The sequence below is a fragment of the Poecile atricapillus genome, chromosome 1 (assembly GCF_030490865.1).
Source record: "Poecile atricapillus isolate bPoeAtr1 chromosome 1, bPoeAtr1.hap1, whole genome shotgun sequence".
Classification (NCBI taxonomy): Eukaryota; Metazoa; Chordata; class Aves; order Passeriformes; family Paridae; genus Poecile; species Poecile atricapillus.
Window position 1 is genome coordinate 132150429 of NC_081249.1, and position 19292 is coordinate 132169720.

Here is a 19292-nt window from a genome sequence, read left to right on the forward strand (position 1 = left end):
CCAGAGCAGAGCACAGGGGCAGAATCCCCTCGTTGTCCTACTGCCCACGGGGCTCTGGATGCAGCCCAGGATTTGGGCTGGCTGTGAGCACAGTGGTGTGTTTGCATAGCAGAATGGTTGTTTCTGAAAACAGACATTAGAAAACAGGCAGAGGAACATCCTGCTCTCCATGTCAGAGCTAGGAAGCCCTTCCTTTCCTCAGGGCTCACTGCCCTCAGTGCCTCACCATACAGACGTGGCCGTGCTGTTTCTGGAACCAATTCTGTCACATTTAACTTTCCTATCTCTATACCATGAGGAATTGTGTAACACAAATATGCCTCAGAGAATGTGAAGTATGCATCATGAGTCAGTCATGCATATGCACGTGGAACAGGGATGCAAAGTTACCACAGTTGCTGGATTGATGCAAAAATATCAGAATTTCTCTTTAGAAAGTGTCCCTATATTACTAGGTCTTTAGGAACACAGACAAATCTTTGCAGAATCCTTCACATCTTGTTTATTGTTTAACACAAATGCTATCTGAAGTATCAAAATAAACTATGAATCAGGCCAGGGCATCTGCTGAAGGTGTTTTTGTAGGTGCAGCAGTAGCTGTCTTTCTGAACTTCCCCCAGATTTTTTTGTATATTTCTTTCCAGATGCATTCTGAATAAATCTAGGACAGAGAATAACCAAGGGTAAGGACACCTCAGGAACAACTGGCACCTCCTAACAGAATGAATTCCTGAGTTAGTGTTATTTTTAGGGATGCTCACGTTACCAAGTCTAAACTCCACTCCTGCTAATATGTCAGGCAGCTGAAAAGCTACACAATCCTAAAAATAACTGGCTTAGCAGCTGAGGCAGGAGGCTGGCAGATGGAACACAGAACTCACTGAACACACATGGCTGGCTGGGTCAGAGACACATCACTTACTGCAGGATTTAAGGAAAAAGGAGGCACCAAACACAGTTCTTTGACAGAGGAATTAATTCCAAAGTGACAGGAAGAATCAAGAGGGAATGCACTGACAGAGTGAAAATACTAGCTAGATGCCATTGAATATTGCTTTCTGTATCAACACCAGAAAATATACAGCCATAATGCTTTAAAGATCCTCTTGATCAAATAAAAGAATACAGGAATAAGAAAAGCAGAAATTAAAAGAGAAATTGATTTTCGTGCAAATTGAACACAGATATAACTACTAACTATAGAACATCGTTGGCACATAATGAACTAAACATTCAATAACAGTAATTAATGGAAAACACTAAGCTGCTCTACCAATCTTGGGTAAGCTATATTCAGTCCAAAAGAAACAAACTCTTAAATTGGGTCTTTGATCTATTTATAACCTATTTAAATAGTTTAAGTTACCTTTGTGCATTACTTCTATTATAAAATCACAATTATAGATTAGGAGGAATAAATAAACACTATTGCTTCAAGGACAGGAATAAATAAACACTACTGTTTCAAGGACAGAAGGGTAACAGTAATAATTAACTGACAAAATATGTAGACACCATCTAGATGAGAATCTAGTGCAAAAGTTGACCATGTTTGAGTCAACTGAGAAAAGACAAGAATAGCCCTAGTGCAGGGAAAGCAGCTGGTAAGCTCAACAGTGGTTTTATATACCTCTGAGCTATCACTATGACTGCCAGTTTTCTAACACACACACAGAACCCAGGCACATTGTCAGGTGTTCCTGGGCTGCTCTCCTGGGAGTTTACGTGGATGGAAAAACAAACCAAAACAGACAAGGAAACACTTTGTCTCCAGCTTGTGTATTTCCAAAATCAGTGTCAACACCCCACATTTTCAGCTAGCAACCTGAAAAACGACGTGGGGGGATGCTGCAGCCTCTGAAGTCCCCAGTGTGCACACTGACCAGGACATCGACATGCATCTGTACCAAGTTGGTGCGTATTAGTTCTGCAATGGAAACTGTCCAAGCCCATTGTCTGCCACGCCACACGCTGTGGTAATTGTGGGCCAACTGAGCTTCTTAAATCACATTTGCCCTCAAGTTCTTTTTTCAGGCTGCACGTAAGTGTCTGGACAGCAACCACAGGACAGATGACCCACATGAGCTTGTTCTTTTTACAGTGACTCCTCTACATACAAAATGCTTAAAATTCTTCAGTGTTTGACATACCCCCTTGCCCACACTGTAAGGACCCTGGAATTTTTCAGGCAGAACAGTTTAAGACATAACATCACCTCACTTTAGAATATCTATGTTTCTTAAAAAAAACTATACCTGAAGGCTCGGATGGTGGTAAGACCTTCAACAGTCTCTGAAAAATGGGAGAGTAATGGTAGCTGAGTGCTGTCATCCAGCTGCTGCAGGTCCCTGGAGAGGGTTATGAAAATAATTTTGTAAAAAAAACAGGTTTTTTGTGCAGTTACTCTCTCGAATCAGGCCCAGGGAGTGGAAAGGAATAGCATCACAATAGTCATATACATAAGGTTCAGAGAGATTTCAAAGCAGTGCTGCAGGGGAATGACTTCCCCAGGAGGACTTTTCTTTTAATATTTATTTTATTATTAATATTAAGAATATTAATATTCTTTTAATATTTAACTAGCTGTAGTTAATGGGTCTTTTCCCTTCACTGACTTCCCTCCTTTCTCCTATATTCCTTTTTATTGTACTCAATTTTTTTATTGATTTAAACACCGTTGTGTCTCTGTATTGAATATCAGTTTAATGGAATGTTGCAAATAGGAGCTCAAGTTAAGCGGAAGAAAAAGTGCATCCCCAGATAACAGCACAACTTCTCACTGAGCCAACAGTATCTCATACACTCAGTAAATGAGTCTGCACTCATTATTAGGATGTGTTTCTCAGTGTCATATTTAGTCCTCATATCAGTAAAAGCACATGTAGGGTGAAATCTATTTAGTCTCAATTTCTTCCAGCAGGAAGTAAATTGGTTGCAGAGTCCCTCTCAATCTGCGCATATATGAGGTGATATGCATATTTTTGCATTGCTGCAAGCATTTCACAAGAGGGAAACTATCATCTTAGAAGGAGTAAGGTCTCAGATACAATTAAAATTTTCATATTTTTGAAAACTAGAAGGCACCCAGAACAGGAGAGGAGGTTCATGCACACTAGATCCTCAATGGCTAGCAGTACCACCATGGTTAATACTGCATTCTGCACTCTCCTTGACTTAACATATTTCCACTTTCACCTGGACAGGCAGACTTCAGTTTCCCTGTCCTGTCACCACATTTTCTCAGACATACCCAGTGCACAGCCCTTGGGGGAGGACAGAATCCAGTTGGGTTTTTAGAGTCCTGTGAACTCCAAAAACCTTTGATCATGCACAAAGACCCTGCTCATTCCTCCCGGAAGCTCTGCTTGAAGAGTTGCTGACAAAGGCACTTGTAAAATGACACATTTCCACTGCAGTAGATTTGTCCCACTTGCAGACAGTGCCATGGCCTTGACAGGACCAAATTTAAACATGAAGCTCCCCTGCACTGCAATTCTGCAATGCACTCCTGTACCACAGGAAATATCTCCATTGCCAGAATGGTGATGTGTGGGAGTTAGCCAGATTTCACCTTGAAAGAACCAGGCATTAGCGTGAAGCCCCAGGAAACATTTAACTTAGGGCCAGCCTGAGAGTTCCTAGTGTTGTTATGTTAAACAGCAAAAGTGCTACTTCATTATTGGTTACCTGTTCTCCCTATATGGTTATGTTTCCAGAAGGTTCTACCCCAAGTGTATATTGTCACTCCCCCCTTGTTCCTGGTCTTCGGAGTTTTTCCCATACAGTGTTCAGTTTCTGGGCATCTTCCCTATTTTGTTTCCATTAAAGTTCTTCTGTTCTTGGGCAACTCCATTGTTCCTGCTCCTTTTATTTTGCCACCTAAATCCTGAAGACAGGGAACCCAAAAGGTTTGCCACAGCCACCCTCACCACGACTGTGACGGTCTGTGCTCTTACCGGGACGCGACTCGGAAGTACTTCTGGATGAAGTAGCACATGATTGCCAGGGGAACCAGGGCAATCAGGAACATCGGCGTGACGTACGAGATCACAGCAAGGGCAGACACACACAGCAAGGTGGAACGGCTCAAGCACTCCAGGGTGGCTGGAATGTGCTGCACAGAGAAAAAAAAAATCACTCAATCTTCTATAATGTGCCAAGTTTAAAACACTACTTCATTTTCCTTTCTCCAGCTTCCGCTAAGATTTTTATTCCTGGTGTATTCTAAGTATTTTAGGCATACAGGTCTGCTCTTGAATTTAACACTGGGTTTTGGGGACATCTGAAGGGATTTCTGTGGGGCTGCTTCCCACCTGCACTGTGGAAACACAATCCTCATGTCAGAGGATCACAGACGGGATGCAATAGATGATTTTAGCATTTGCATAAATCCTATGACCTGGCAGCGCAGTCTGGGCTAAGTAATGGTAGTCTGAATTTCAGTCATTTCTATTCTGGACAACAGCATTTACTTTTTTCTCATTTCATTTCCTCAAATGAATGTGCTTAACCACTTAAAAAAAAAGTAGATACTTTTTAAATTGGGGATATCACTAATGATCTTATTTTCCTTTTTCTATAGAGGACATCTTAGCAAAATTAATGTTTTTTCAATGAGCATGTAAGATGAGGAACTCATTCAGAACTGAGAAAGTCATGATGCAAACTGATATAGTCAAAATTATAGTGCATCTTGTAAACTTAATCTAGATAAATCTGTAATAAATGAAACCCCAGATTTAGATTTCAGATTAAGATAGGATAACTTGAGAGCTCGAAAATACTGAGTCAGTACCTGGTCAATGGTATTGCAGTCAGCTGAAAATCTGTTCAATATACTTCCCAGAGGCGTTGTTTCAAAAAACCTAAAATGGTACAAGGAATGGCAAATTTTACAATACTGATATTAGAACTGATCCATGTTACTATTTTGTCTTACCTAAGCTAGGTATTATATCACAGAAACAAGCAAATAAATTGGCATCTGTAGTAAAACTTCTAATTTTTCCCACCACCTAGGGCTTTCTAATTAAATGGAAATGTCTTGAATTTACAACCACAAGTATGAACCTACAACCACTTAGAACCCTTCAGCTGCAAGCATGTCCTCAGCTCCCTCTACTGCCTAAGCCATGGACATCACATGATTACACTTGAAAAAATCCTTTCAGATTTTAATTTGACGCCACTTCAATTAATGAAAAATTGAAAAGAATTTTTGAATTAAATTGTTAAAGCCTTGCACCTTTCTGGGAACAGAAAATTGTAACAAGAACAACTACTGTTGGAATAATATATTAAAAGACATTTGGATATACAAAATGGACACTACATTATCATTCTGCAACTATTAGCTGCTCCATAACTCACGTGAAACCTGAAGTCTGATTTTATCCTGGAAAAAAAAAAAAATCTAAAAAACAGTCTGAGGCTTTTTGTGTATGTGATTTTTTTCTATGATTTCTGGTTAAAAATAAGAAGTTTTTTTTCCTAGAGCTGAAGGTTTGAATCAAGCTACACCTTTCCTTTCATGCACAGGGAAAAAAAACCCAAACTTATCCAAGGCTTTTGCTGGAACAAAGTACATCCCAGTGCACTCTAATGACACCTATAATGACACTTGTCTAAGCTCATTTCCTTTCCTAGACTTGCACAATCACTGCCTGACAGTAAATATTTCCACTGATTAAGATGATGAAGTCTGCTATGAATTATCCATACCACTTATTGATCAATAAGTGTGTTTTCTCCCGAATTAAAAACTGCAAAGAGAAATTAAACATGCAAGGAAGTAAATCTCTGAAGTCACAGGCAGGAAAGGCATTTGACTTGTGTCTCAGAACTCAAGTAGCTTGGGTACCATTTTCAAAAACTACTCAGAAACTTGACACCTGGTGATTTTTCACTGATATCTTAAAAAATATGCGATGCACAACCATTTCTTAGTAAAAATTGCACTTAGGAGACTGTCTTGAAGTAAAGAAGACAAAATGACTATAATAAAATTTCTATTACAATCAAAGAAATACCTCATTGGAGCCAAAATAATTTTATTTAGTAGAGAAGAATGTAGCTTTTTGGTGACTTTCAAGCCAGTCCACTCCACTGCTATTGATGTGACAAGACATAATACGATGCCAAGGCAGCAAAGAATGCTGAAAACTTTTGAATATTGAGAATGGTCAAATTCCTAAGAAACAAAGAGCAACACAATTATTCACCTTAAATTACATTTAAAAATTATTGTAAGCACACAAGCACAAGAGTGAAAAAATGTGAGAGCATATCCTTTTTCCTCCCTAAATTAAACTGTCCATGATTTTCACCCATCTTAAATCATAACTTATTTTCCTTTGGAGAGGGAAGAGTTTGCAAGTGATGAATCAGAAATTTAAAATCACAGAATACCATAAAAAGCCCAGGTTGCTGCGAGAATACAACAGTGCAAGGAAAACAAAAAAGAATTCTGATATCCAAATTTCTTTAGAAACCCACATGTCATGGGCTGACAATTTGTTCACTCAAATTTGCCCTAAACTAGACACCAGGTTTAGGTATATAAGCTTGGTGACTAAAATGCAATAAATTTAGCAAAAGGAGAACAACACACCAAACTTAACTTCATTTTCCCGCATGGTATATGCAAAAATGCATTGAGCTCCACAATACTCTGGAGTGGCTCTTTTAGAGATAAAACAGCACATTGCATACAAACCTTGGAGCAGAGGTTGACAGTGGGAGAACACCCCCAGTTAAATCATAAGAAGAAGGTGAACAAGGCAGTGCCTACCATGCACTGGGAGCAGTTTTTTATCTCGGGCTCTATCTTGATAGAGATAGCATGCTCTGTCCAGAGTGCCAGGCAGTAGTCGATGGCCACCATCACCGTGTGCTTCAGCAGCTGGGACAGGAGCAGCAGTGGCAGCAGGAGGATCCCTGCTGCACTCAGGTACTTGCCACAGGCTCTCCAGGGCATCTTGGCTCTCTGATGCAGCACTGAAGACAGGTTGTCTTCGTCATCACTCTCTGTTACTTCTTCTGCAAGGTGAAAAAGGACAGCCATGCTGACATACATAGCAAAGAGACTGGCAAGTGGTAGCTACAAACCAGGTCTTGCCATCCAGGATAAAGGGTGGCTTTAAGGTCAAAGTACCTGCTCAGGCCTGCATATATTAACCTGCTAAACTTAATAGTAATGCACACTGAAGATGCAAAAAACCCTCAGTACTTGGTGATCAATTTCTTCAACTATGTTTTTGCAGCGTGAAAGCACTGGCTGGATAAAAATCAATTTAATTTTTTTCCTATGTAAAACCTTATGCAAATATGCTTAGCTGTTGACAGATAAAGTTCACCTAGCATATTGCTTAGTATTATTCTTCATTCACTATTAAATCATATTTGCATATAGGAAAAAACCTCAAAAGTTTGGAGGGAGTGATGACTTGTGAATGCTTGCAATCACTCTAGCCCAGAGGTCAAAGCAATGGAAACAGCACTCTTATAAATCATGGCCCACATGAAAAATGTTTTGCTCTCTTCCCAGTTTGAATGGCGTTAATTCATTCTAATATAATTTAACTGTGAAACAGTAATGTACTGGCAGTGGGCTCAAACGGTGCCCTTTACCTTCATCCTCTTCGTCATCTTTCAGCAATGCTTCCCGGGAATACATCGTCCTCCGGAGATTTGTTCTTTCCAAAACAGGGTTTTCCTCAATAGTTGTTTCCTGAAAAAGGGACAGTTCATGTGTTTTCAACCAGAGGATCAATACAAAAAAATTGCTACTTGTGATAAAATTGTTTCCACTCAGTAAAAAATAGAAGCGAGAATCTCACAGCAAGCAGCTGTAAGTGATTGATTTGCTACATCTGTGTAAAATCAAAGGACATAAATTAGATATCTAACATTAATCTCAGATTGCCAACCCCAACCCTCCTGGAATCTTAACTTGCACAGTTATCCCAGAATTAATAAGAGCTAAGATTAATATCTCATTCTTTTTGTAAGTATGAAAGACAAAAAACATAATAATTTAAAGAACTTGACACAGTCATATCTGAAAAGCTTCCACCCAAGGCAACGAGTAAATTCAGGCATATCTATAAACCCAGTTGTCAATATTAGTAAAGGTTTTCCTAAAATGGCTGCATTTATATTCCTTAGGTGACAATATTTTGATAGGGCTTCCTATCAAGAATGGATTAGAAAAGTGTCAAGGCAATATGAGATGTTCAGATCAAGGAATCTATCTTACGAGATAAATAATAATGGTAACAGTAATACTACATTCATATTAAGTTAGACATCACACACAGTATGTCAATTCTTGTCAAACCTTTCAAACTAAGGGAAAAAAAAAAAAAAAAAAAAGACATTTTCTTGCATATATTGATTGCCCTGCCCATAAAAACCTTCTCCAGCTCTTGGTCTTGTCGATTCATTAGTGTCTTCCAGTGTTCAAAGAGCTCTGTCTCTGATTTCTGAATGTCCTTGAGTGTTCCTTCTCTCTGGATGTTACCATCTTTCATTGCAATTATCTAAAAAGACAGAAACACAAGTGGTGGGATAAATAGCTGGGTATGTCTATTTATTTTGAAGCTATGTTGCTGTGCTTTGACAGGATTTTCTCTTTTCTTAAATAAATAATATTTTCACAAACAAATCTATCTTCTAAAAAGACACTGACATTATCTCTTGGCTCCATCCCCTTCATTCAAGATGCTGAACACCCAGAAACTTCCTGCACCCATGTTTTCAGAAAAGGCTGCTTTTAAGAAAGAAATATGGGATCCCTGTCGGCAGACGGGGGCACACTACTCTTCCTAAATACAAGACATTAGCAAGATAAGATTTTAGAGTTCTCTTACTTCCTTAAAGGAAAAAGCTTTTATCAAGACATTGAGTGCAGGAGGTTTTGCCCTCATTAAGGCAGCTAGATATGAGCATGCTGGCTCCTTCTCTGATACCATGGACTGATAAGGAAGAGCTAGGGAATTTGAATCCCTAAAGCTTTTAAAAGCATAAACAGTGGAGACAGTTTGGGAAAGAAAAATATATATGCAAGACAAAGTCTGCAGGGAGTTTTCAGGTTTGTGTCAGTGTGTTATACACAATGTTAACTACTGCCACTCCTGACAAGGACAACTGGAAAATGAGGCATGCAGATTGCAGATTGCAAGCCCTCATCATTACAAAAGAGTTAATGCACCATTTCTTTTTCTCTCACCCTGGAAACTCAGAAATTTCCATGGACAGGGAGTGGGGAAATGAACAATTTAGTTTATTGCTAAGAATTTACACCAAGGAGAAGGTAAAAATAAAGAAAATAAGGATCTTTTCGTGATCAATTTGTTCAGGAAACCTGCAACTAGGTTGAACCTTGAATTCTTCTGAGGGTTTTGTTGAAAAGGTTTAGGGGGACCATAACATATACTTCAAACTACATTTTTATTTAAAAATTCTTAATAAAATAAATGTTCCCTCTTCACTCCATTGGGTAAGAATTGCTGGGGATTAATAAAACCTATACTTAGGGAAAAGAACATGAACTATTTTGTAATAAGTACTTTTTATTATCAAGTTCATACAAAGCCTTCCTGTGCTACTGTTTGAAACAGTATATTTCATAAAAAATTACACATCTAGAAGATACTAAAAATAAAGCAATTTTTGTACAGTGTCTCCTAAAACACCATCATCTAGAAATGGGTCATACATTCACAAAGAAAATTAAAACAATTACACTGATGAAAGGCCATAGCTGTATATACTTACATCTTCAGATATATATAACAATAAAAAAGAAGTAGTTAAGATGGAACTCATAGGGAGGGGAAGAAGGCAGAAAATTCCCGAGACACTCATTTGAAAGCCAGGACTGTGTTGAGAGCAATGGTACCTCTAAAGGCAAACAACTGAGGGACAAGGTCACTCACAGCACAGAACATAAATAACAAATGCTGGCCACCAAAATCCTGATCAGAATAAGATAAATGTCTATCTGCAACTTTATACCAAGCCAATATGAAGCTCAGGAAGCAGATGTAATACAATTATTTCTTGAGACCAGGAAACTGCTGCGATAGCCTGTGCAAGATGTGAAAGAGAGAAGTCCTGCTAGGAGGTATAACTGCAGTCATCAATCACCATGGCCAAGGAGACCAGGAAGGCTGAAAAACTGCAGGAATAAGTGCAAGGCCAAAGGGAACCAATGAATTAAAAAAAAAAAAAAAAAGAAAAGAAGAATACAACCCCCCAAAAATTCCCTCTTCATCTTTGACATTTCCAATTACAAACTGGTATAGAAACCATACCTCCATTTTTTTTTCCTTTTAAAGTAGAAGATATAAAAAAGAAACCTAACAAAACAATCAAATACGAGACATTTCTTAAAATCTTGTCCACACACAAAAGGCAAAGATGTTCTTAATTCATTATATACTAGTGCTAACCACAAGGAAATACTGGGGTTTTCCTTATATTTCCATACCTTTCAATATCCACCTCAACATGCACCTTTCCTGTGATAGCACAAATTCCTAGTAACACCCCAGCAGAGGCAAAGGTGTTACTCAAACATTTCACTGTTTTGAGATTTAAAAATTAGTCAAAATTCTCCAATATAACTAATATTTTGGGATACTCAATATATTTAAAATGTAACCTGCTTTCATAAGAGTATTAAGTCACAGCTCTAAAAAAATCCAACTGATTTAGGTGTTCCAAGATGGGAATCTCAAAATTATGGCTCCCCTAAGTGGCTGATTTTCAAAAGATCTTTAGCATATATCTTCTCACTGAACTATTACTTGGTGGAGAGATGAAGTGAGAGCCCTGTTTGCAGCAAGACATGTTCCTGCCATGTTGTTGCTTCCTTAGAAAAAAGAAGAGGATCCTTACCCAGTCAGCGTGGGGCAAGTACTGCAGCTTGTGAGTCACCAGCACAATGGTCCGCTTGTCCTCCCGCAGCATTTTCAGGATCCCTTCTTGCATGAGATGGTCACTCAGGTGGATATCCAGGGCAGAAAAAGGATCATCCTGTCATGAGGATAATGGGTCAGATTTTGGAGCGAGAATTTATGGGATCCAAGGGAACTGAAAGGTTTTAATACTAGTAAACCCAGTTAGATCAACAGACACACAAAAGAGGCCATCAGATCAAAACTGTCCTGAGGTATGGTTTCCTTAATTTACAGAGCACCAAAACTTGAACTGTGTTTTTGCAGAGAGCACTGAGTAATGCCAGCTGTGTCAATTCTGTGGGGTTTTCTGGGACCTTCTCCTCTCCCCAGATGTGTTCATGGCCCCCACAGCTTGCGAACATGGCTTCTGTAAGACTCCAGACAATGTCCCAGTGTGGGTCTGTGGCAGATACCACATTACTGCTCCAGGGACAGGGACAACAAGCATATTTCTGTTTCTCTAGAACATCACCGCCTTCAGTTGTTTTTTGTGTGTGGGTTTTTTTTTTTTTTGTTCACAAATCAATAATACTCTATTCAGTCAAATAATACTCTATTAACAAAGAATCACAAAAAAATCCAACAAAAAAAGCAATATTCATCATTTTGCTGACTCAGCTCAGATGTTTGATTTGAGACCTACATTATCTTATTAAATCAATCAATTATATGCAATTCATTTAGGCATAAATTAATCTGTACCACCTTTTGAGAAACTTATTTACCTAATCCTATTTATATGGAATCACAAACCTTTTGATTTGATATTTCTGTTTGAAATACTGGCTATAGGATTTACTTAGTGTTATTATTTCATACCATAATATTACAACTGAACCCATACTTCATTAAAAATCAAAAATATCTGAAATAAGCAGTAAGATAAATGTGACCACTTATATTCTAATAAACCAGAGCATCACAACATAAAGCACCTAGGAAGTGCTCTGAAACACAGTAATGTCATGATCCAAAATTTTCTCTCAAAAGCATGTCTGCAACTGTGTGTGCACTGTGCTCACTGAGCAAGGATGTCTGCTCTGATGCTGCAGTCTTTATGACCTGCCACAGACCTAAACATCAGCCATATGACATTTATACTTGTGAGAGTGAAGTTTCATAAGTATTTACAAAACCAGCCCTAAAAGAACCAAGTGTTTGCTAGTACTAACATATAAGATTCCTGTTTGTTTTTTTTTTTTTTCCTAAATATTAATACTGTAAATAAAGCTTATTTCTAGGTGTTTTTACATGGTAAAACCATAAGAGAACTTGCCGCTATTAGGAGGTTATTGAGTGTCCTTCACAGAAGGACAAAAAGGCCAAAACCAAGTTACAGACCAATAATGGATCTGCTGATTTACAGCACCTGACCCAACTGCTCCCTACTCTCCTGCACTCTGATCTTGGCCTGGTAATGGTCTACACATGAAGCAAGCACAGACTGATCAGCCTAATTACAGGGAAAGGTCTAAATAGCTTCCCTTGCTTTTGGGATGAGATCTAATGTGCACAGCTTTTCTAATCCTACATGATTTACACCTCACTGTCATTACAGCTGGATTCAATCCTTCTAGAAAACTAAGTTAAAGAAGGAAGTCCTAAATTGGAAAGCCAGCAAGCTCACTACAAGTGAGTGTGTAGGACGCATCTGTTTTCCCACCTGTGAAGCTGTTAGAACCTGCTGTCACTCTTTTTCCATAGCTGAAGCTGGGACAGGATATACAACAGGCATTTCAAGGTGCAAAAGCTGCTTAATTTGTTGCAGAAAGGAAACACCCCAGACATGAGACAACATTAATTTTAGGCCTGAGACATCTTCAGAATTTCATGAATACAGTTGAAACTATTACATTTCTAAGACCCAAAGATAAAAGCAAGGGTCAAATTCAATTTTTAACGTGCTGAGAGGATAAGCATCAGCATTTCTTTGTGCAATACCTATCTGTCTGTCTGCAGCATCTACAAAATGCTTCCTACCTGCAGGCTAGCTGACAAGAGATACAAAATACACAGTGCACATTTGGCTCAGCTCAGCAAAACACAATGTTCACCCATGAAATACTCTAAATGAAGAAGCAGCTCATGCTTCTGCATGGAGCATAAACAGAAGGGCACCTACTCACCAGGAACACAACATTTGTCTGCTGGTAAAGTGCTCGTGCCACGCTGATACGCTGGCGCTGCCCTCCAGACAGATTAATACCCTAGAGATAAGCAAGAGAGAAACAATCAGACAGTTAAAGAAAACATCAACTGAGTATTCATATTCCTTATTCTGATTGGATTATCCATAGAAGACTTTTCTGGGTAAAGAAACATGAGAAACACTTTTTCTGAAGTGTGGGCTTGTAATGTATGCTTGTGGTGCTTTAGGGAGCATTTTTGGGGCTCTTTTGTTTGTGCCAGAATATGTTAGAGTAAATAGTTTACAAATCTGTGACTTCTGTTTCCTTTCTCATCACTCCCTAATCTTCCCTGATGTGATAAAGCCATTGATTAAACACCTGTCCTTCTGTAAATGAGAGGGCTCTGAAAAAAAAACCCCAAACTATGTATTATTATTTATTCTTCTGTTACTTCTAAAGAAATCAAGAAATATCCTGTTATGTCAGGATACCTGCAATAACAGCTGCAGAATAGTCAAACATTCTGATAGCAACACATTTAAATCATTGCACCTCACATAAATGACAGTGTTTCCATGTTCACTGAGCAATGAGCTTTCAGACTAATGACCCTAACACACACTTAACTAAAAGATTATCTTTGTTGCCAAATAACCTGTAAGACTTTAAGAACCAACAAAATAATAAACCTCCCTCTATATAGCTAAACCAAAAATAGAAGCCTGTGGCTGTTTACTGACCCTCTCTCCAATCTGGGTTTGGTCTCCGTGAGGCAGAATGTCAATATCAGGCTGGAGTGAACAAGCATCAATTACTGCTTTGTACCTGAGGAAACAAAAACGGCAACAAAATCCACACAGATCCTGCTGGAGAAGCACATTTTCTACCTACAGAGGAACAAAAATTAACCAGCTGGAAAAAATCACACAGTGGAAAACGTATTTGTCAGCCACTAATTGTTCTAATGGGATCTCTTTCAATCATAGGCAAGTAAGTAATATTTCAGTTAAGAAAAAGGATCTTAGGTCAGCTTGCCAAATAAAAATGTTAAATAGTCAAACCTAGGAAAATCAAACATAACTTCTTCCAAGGTATACTGTTATTTTTTAGCAGTTGTTTTTCATAGCCAGGGCCTTTGTTTCTTGTTTCAATATCCAAGGATGACAGAAAGAAAAAAAAGAGTGCAGGATACAAATACATAACCACTTCTTTTAAGGGTGGGGGAATGGAATACCAGCAATTGATTTCTAAATATTTTACAATGTCTGGTGGGTATTTATACTGAATAAAAAGGCAGCCCACTAATTCTTTGCAAACAATATTTCCACTCCCAAACAGGTGATGTCCTTCCAGGGGAGGCAAACAAGTCAATCAGGTGAGAGAACACTGCATGCTAAACAAACATGGTCCTTGGAAATGGAAACATTTGTACACTTGAGTTCCAGAAAGACAAGCCCTGTCTCTTGTGTCACATGGTTGAAGGGGGACATTGTCACATTCATGCAGGTGCAGTAGGTTTGTTCCTACAGGGAGATGGGCACCCATGTGTGACCCACACGACCCAAATATTTACAGAAAAAGGGAATAAAACACAGCTGTGCTGGAAGCTGTTACCTCTGTTTGTTAAAAGAGCTTTCAAATGTGATATTCTCTTCCACTGTGGCATTGAGCAGCCAAGGCTTCTGGGATGCATAAGCTACAGCACCTCTTTTCCTGGGAAAGAAACAAACACAAGAGTTCCCAGCTTACCGATGAGATTGCTGCTTTTGGAAAACGTTTTCTTGTAAATGAAGAAACTTGTAATTAGTCTTCAAAAATGCTTTCCTTTCTTTCTTTAGGACAATCAATAGCTTTTCCATCAAGGAAATACATAAGATGATAGATTTCTGACAGAACACTAAAATTGTTTACCCAACTAAATTTCACTTTTCCCCTCTTCTCCTACTGTGAAGTGGGGTTTGTAGAGTCTAGCTCAATAAATCTGCCTCTTGAGCAGAGCGGATGGCAGGAAGAAAATTACCAAAGACTGAATCCCAGCTCTGTTTGGATAGATTAATAAAAAAATTAAATGTGTAGCAGATCACTAGTTAGGCAACACATTTCAGGAGGGACATTCTAGAAAGATAAAGTGTTTGAGAAAGATCTGAACAATTCCACATATGCACAAAGGCAACTCCCTCTGCTATTTTTTCCCCCATTCTATGAAGAGGACTAAAGTTAGAAAGTAAATGCAGAAGTCATTTCTATGCCTATAAGGGCAAGAAAAGAGAACACAGACAAAAAAATATTTGCTAAATTTCCCCCAGTGAAATGGCCCTCATAATGTATTGTCATTTACCAGTATTCACCAGTACAGTCAACAGGATCTTACTCACCATACACATACTATTTAATATAAATTATTATTTTTACTACTATTTAAAAAGTAAAGTATCTGCCTGCTAGAGAATTTGTGCTTTTATTGTCTGTGGTGCATTAAAGATCCCACTAAGGCAGAGCTGGGAGAAAGGCAACATCTTTTATCAGAGCAACTGATACTGTTGGAAAACTCATTGGCATATCAACCTTTCTACAGAAAAAGGCAAAAAAAAGGATCATATGCCTAAAAGCATTTGTTTTCTTCGTAGCTCTATCAGCTAATCCAATAAAAAGATAGGACCTCTCACCCATATGTGGCCCTTGTCTACTAGACAGTCATTATGGCAGCCTATTTCTAGATGGACCTGAAAACAATTCAAACCATGACTTGACAAAATACATTTTATTTCTCTTTATAAGTTAAGGTCACTCGCCCTGCTCATTTTTTTCAGGCTTTTACCAAGCTTGTTTAGAAACCAAGATAGGATTCAATTTTTATTGATGACCTGAAAGAACATGCAATTCCACTATACTGCTAACATGCTTCCAAGTTGAAATTTATGATGGTTCATTAGAATTTAATTATGTTTTATGTATTTTCTTTGCTGGAAAATGAAACAGAAATAGCTAAACAAAAGGAAAAAAAAAGACAGAAAATATCCCCCTAGGCAGCCCAGGCTGCAGCCCCAAAATCTAATTCAAAGACCATTCAAGTCTGCCTCCAGAGAGAAGCATTTTTTCAATTAGTATGAAATTTTCATCCAATGATTTAGAAAAAATTGTTCCAAGCATTCCAAGATGAAGATGTATTCCCTTCCCCTCCTTTTCATTGCTTGAGACTGTGACTTTGGAACTCTTAATTCTCAATGCGATCAAAAAATTACAGCTAATTTAGTTTTTGAAAAATAGCCAAATTTTGAGGCAAAATTTTTTTTACAACTTTTGCAGAAAGTGTTCTTTGGTTGAGTGAAGACATGTGATGCACTCCATGCTGAGAACCAGCACAATATCTGGGAATATTACTCACATTTGGATTACATTCTGCTTTTAGGACAACAGTGAGAATTCATTACTACAAGAAACTTGGCAACAGGCAAGGAGTTTGCCAAAACTGATTATGGAGAGAGGACTTAGTAAATTCCTCTAAATTAATCCTAATTGCAAACTGACACTAGGATGGCATATCAGGACTTATCATATTTTGACATAAACAAAAGCCTGCAAATGCTTGCAAGCTTTTACACATATATGAAATCTACTGCATGTCCACAGTGCTGCTTACAGTAAAGAGACAAACAATTGTTACTGAAACTGTGAGAAACGTGGCTGAAAATCCAGAAAACAAAATATTCTGCAATGGAGTGTGCAAGACTTGCTCTGAAAGTCTGCCTTGAACATAGATAAGGTTTCACAGTTTTAGGACTGTATGTAAACCAATGGTTTAGGAGACAAAGGCTTTCGAGGGATTATTCTGCAGGTGAAAGTGATTGCTTCCTGTCCCTAGACTGCATAAATAACCATGTATTTTCAGCAATGGAGTCTATTTTTTTCCCCTCTGATAACACAACACACTAGCCATAAGCTCTTAATTATCACAGAGATGCAGACAAAAAAATTCAGTCTTGCAATAAATAGGGAAAACTTTCCCTGGGCTCCCTGGAGACTATGAGCTTTGTCTCATATAGAATCAAGCCTGTTTATTAATTATGAATCAGATTAATTAATCAGAAAAAACACTGTCAAAAGGAACAACATTCACTTCTTCACTGTGTGGGTGACTGAGCACTGGAACAGATTGCCCAGAGAGGTTATGCAGTCTCCCTCAGTGGAGATACTCAACAACCATCTGGACACAATCCTGGGCAATGAAAGCTCTGGGATGACCCTGCTTGAGCAGGGAGGTTGGACCAGGTGACCCTCTGTCCCGGAGGTACAGTAGATCTTCAAGATCAAACACTAGTAGTTAAGGGATGTTCATATATGAACCTCAGTGCCTTAATAAACCTCCAAAATCTGAGATGTTGGCAATTTTTAGAAGAAAATAGATGCACTTAAAATGCAATGGAGTTAGAATTATGATGATAGAGGAAATAACATATTGCAAAGCCTTTCCTGTGTGTTTTGGGATTGCTGACTACAGTTTTATCTTGATTATTTTGCACAATTCATTAACTTCTACTATCAGTCAATTCAAATTCAAATGTTCTCCAGATATGAGAGAAATGTATACTGTTCTGTATTACCACTGCATAGGCAAAAAATACGCTTCTTGTATTTTCAGATGGAAAGTATTGGAGCATTCTGGTATTGCCAGTCCTGAGCATTCCAAAAGAAATCTTTCTGCCATTATTAAATTTCAAGGGTCACCTGCTTGTTTTTATTTTAAATCTTGGAATAGCTGCATATAGAGATATCCTGTTTGTCTTCTAAGGGGGAACATTAACTTCATTAAGTGCAGAGACTGCTGAACAATGTTCACAGAGTTACAGAATGGCTGAGGGTGGAAGGGACCTCTGGAGCTTCCCATTAGTTTTTAAAATGTTGTACCTGACTTCCATGTCAATAGGAGGTTCTTTCTCTGGGCTGTAGAAAACAAACACAAGGGTTTTAAAAAAAATTAAATTATTTCAGACAGTGCAATAATACCACAAAGTAGTATCACTATGTTATAATCAAAAATTTAGCAAAATCACTGCATAACAGAAATTAGGCTCTTTTTATGCTAAAATTCTCTGCTATGTGATATTGACCTAAAAAGGGTACAGTTAAAGCTTCAGTTTAGAGAAGAGCTAAACAACCTTGTAGAAAGCCTTCAACACCTATGAGTAAATGCTCAAGTTCTCAAAAGACTTTGACCCAAAATATTCTTCTGAGAACACCAAAAACATTCTACAGGATGTTAATGCAACAAAACCACCAGAGGTATTCTTACAGCATTTAACCAACTAGGATTCCCAGAACATATGATAATGTAGGTACTTGTTCCATCCATTCTAATATTATTTTCTATCTTTTAATACTCTTGCCATACTGTTGTGCATGCTATCTCACCCTTCATCATTCGTTTCAATAACAGTTTCAAACATGAGACTAATTTCAATCGTACTTCTCTTGTATCTTAAATGGTTCAAATGGTTTCCTTTCAACTTGGCCCAGAAATTTCAGTCTCTCTGAACAGAAAGGACTGTAAGATTTCCAAGTATCCTCTACCATGAGGTTTAGACACAAGGTACATGAAAGTTCCTCTTATACTACACACACGGGAGCAGCAGCTTTGCAGGACTCAGTCTGACAACTAGGCAACAAGTCTGAGAAATAAAGTAAATGGGAGAGAGGAAGCTGGCAAATCTAAAGAAAAGGCAGGGGAATAGTTGGAGAATCACAGAATCAAGAAAATATTCTGGTCAGTAAAAGCCACACAATTTAGCCTAAGTCAAGAAAAGGGAGGCCATATGACACTGCTGATTTCAATAACAAAGTTCTCACTGAGTCCAGCAGGAACAGGATCATCACTTTTAGAAGGTTTACCATTCTGGAGGTTTGTGCCCCAAGGTCAGAAAGCTTTGTTCTTAACTGATTTGGTAGATATTCCCAAAATCCTAGCTGAGCTACGTTAATAAGGTAAAAATAATTTCTGTGCCAACAGATGGACTAATCTCCTACTCTCCACACTTCTCTGTGTGTGCCTGAAGAATGGTAGGTGAGAAAACAAACTTATGACAGGATGTAAAAAAATGAAGAGAAGGGTAATGGGGAGAATTTGCTTTAATAAATGAGACCTTTCAATATTCTATACCATTTTTCAAAGTGTAGCATAATCTGGTTCAGATCTTTAGAGAAA

At 38.2% G+C, this 19292-nt stretch overlaps 1 protein-coding gene across 3 annotated transcripts in view; it reads right to left on the reverse strand.

Moving 5' to 3' along the window:
• ABCC8 (ATP binding cassette subfamily C member 8) overlaps window positions 1-19292 on the reverse strand; it is a 74160-nt gene that overhangs the window by 12770 nt on the left and 42098 nt on the right. For all 3 annotated transcript variants that reach the window (XM_058829895.1, XM_058829906.1, XM_058829916.1), the window contains exons 18-29: window positions 17999-18034; window positions 14708-14806; window positions 13834-13918; window positions 13091-13171; window positions 10903-11040; window positions 8415-8540; window positions 7630-7729; window positions 6791-7038; window positions 6030-6190; window positions 4796-4865; window positions 3957-4114; window positions 2256-2348 (exon numbers count right to left, since the gene is read on the reverse strand). In XM_058829895.1, coding sequence (XP_058685878.1) covers window positions 2256-2348; window positions 3957-4114; window positions 4796-4865; window positions 6030-6190; window positions 6791-7038; window positions 7630-7729; window positions 8415-8540; window positions 10903-11040; window positions 13091-13171; window positions 13834-13918; window positions 14708-14806; window positions 17999-18034 — 1395 coding nt within the window. The remainder of the gene's footprint in view (window positions 1-2255; window positions 2349-3956; window positions 4115-4795; window positions 4866-6029; window positions 6191-6790; window positions 7039-7629; window positions 7730-8414; window positions 8541-10902; window positions 11041-13090; window positions 13172-13833; window positions 13919-14707; window positions 14807-17998; window positions 18035-19292) is intronic.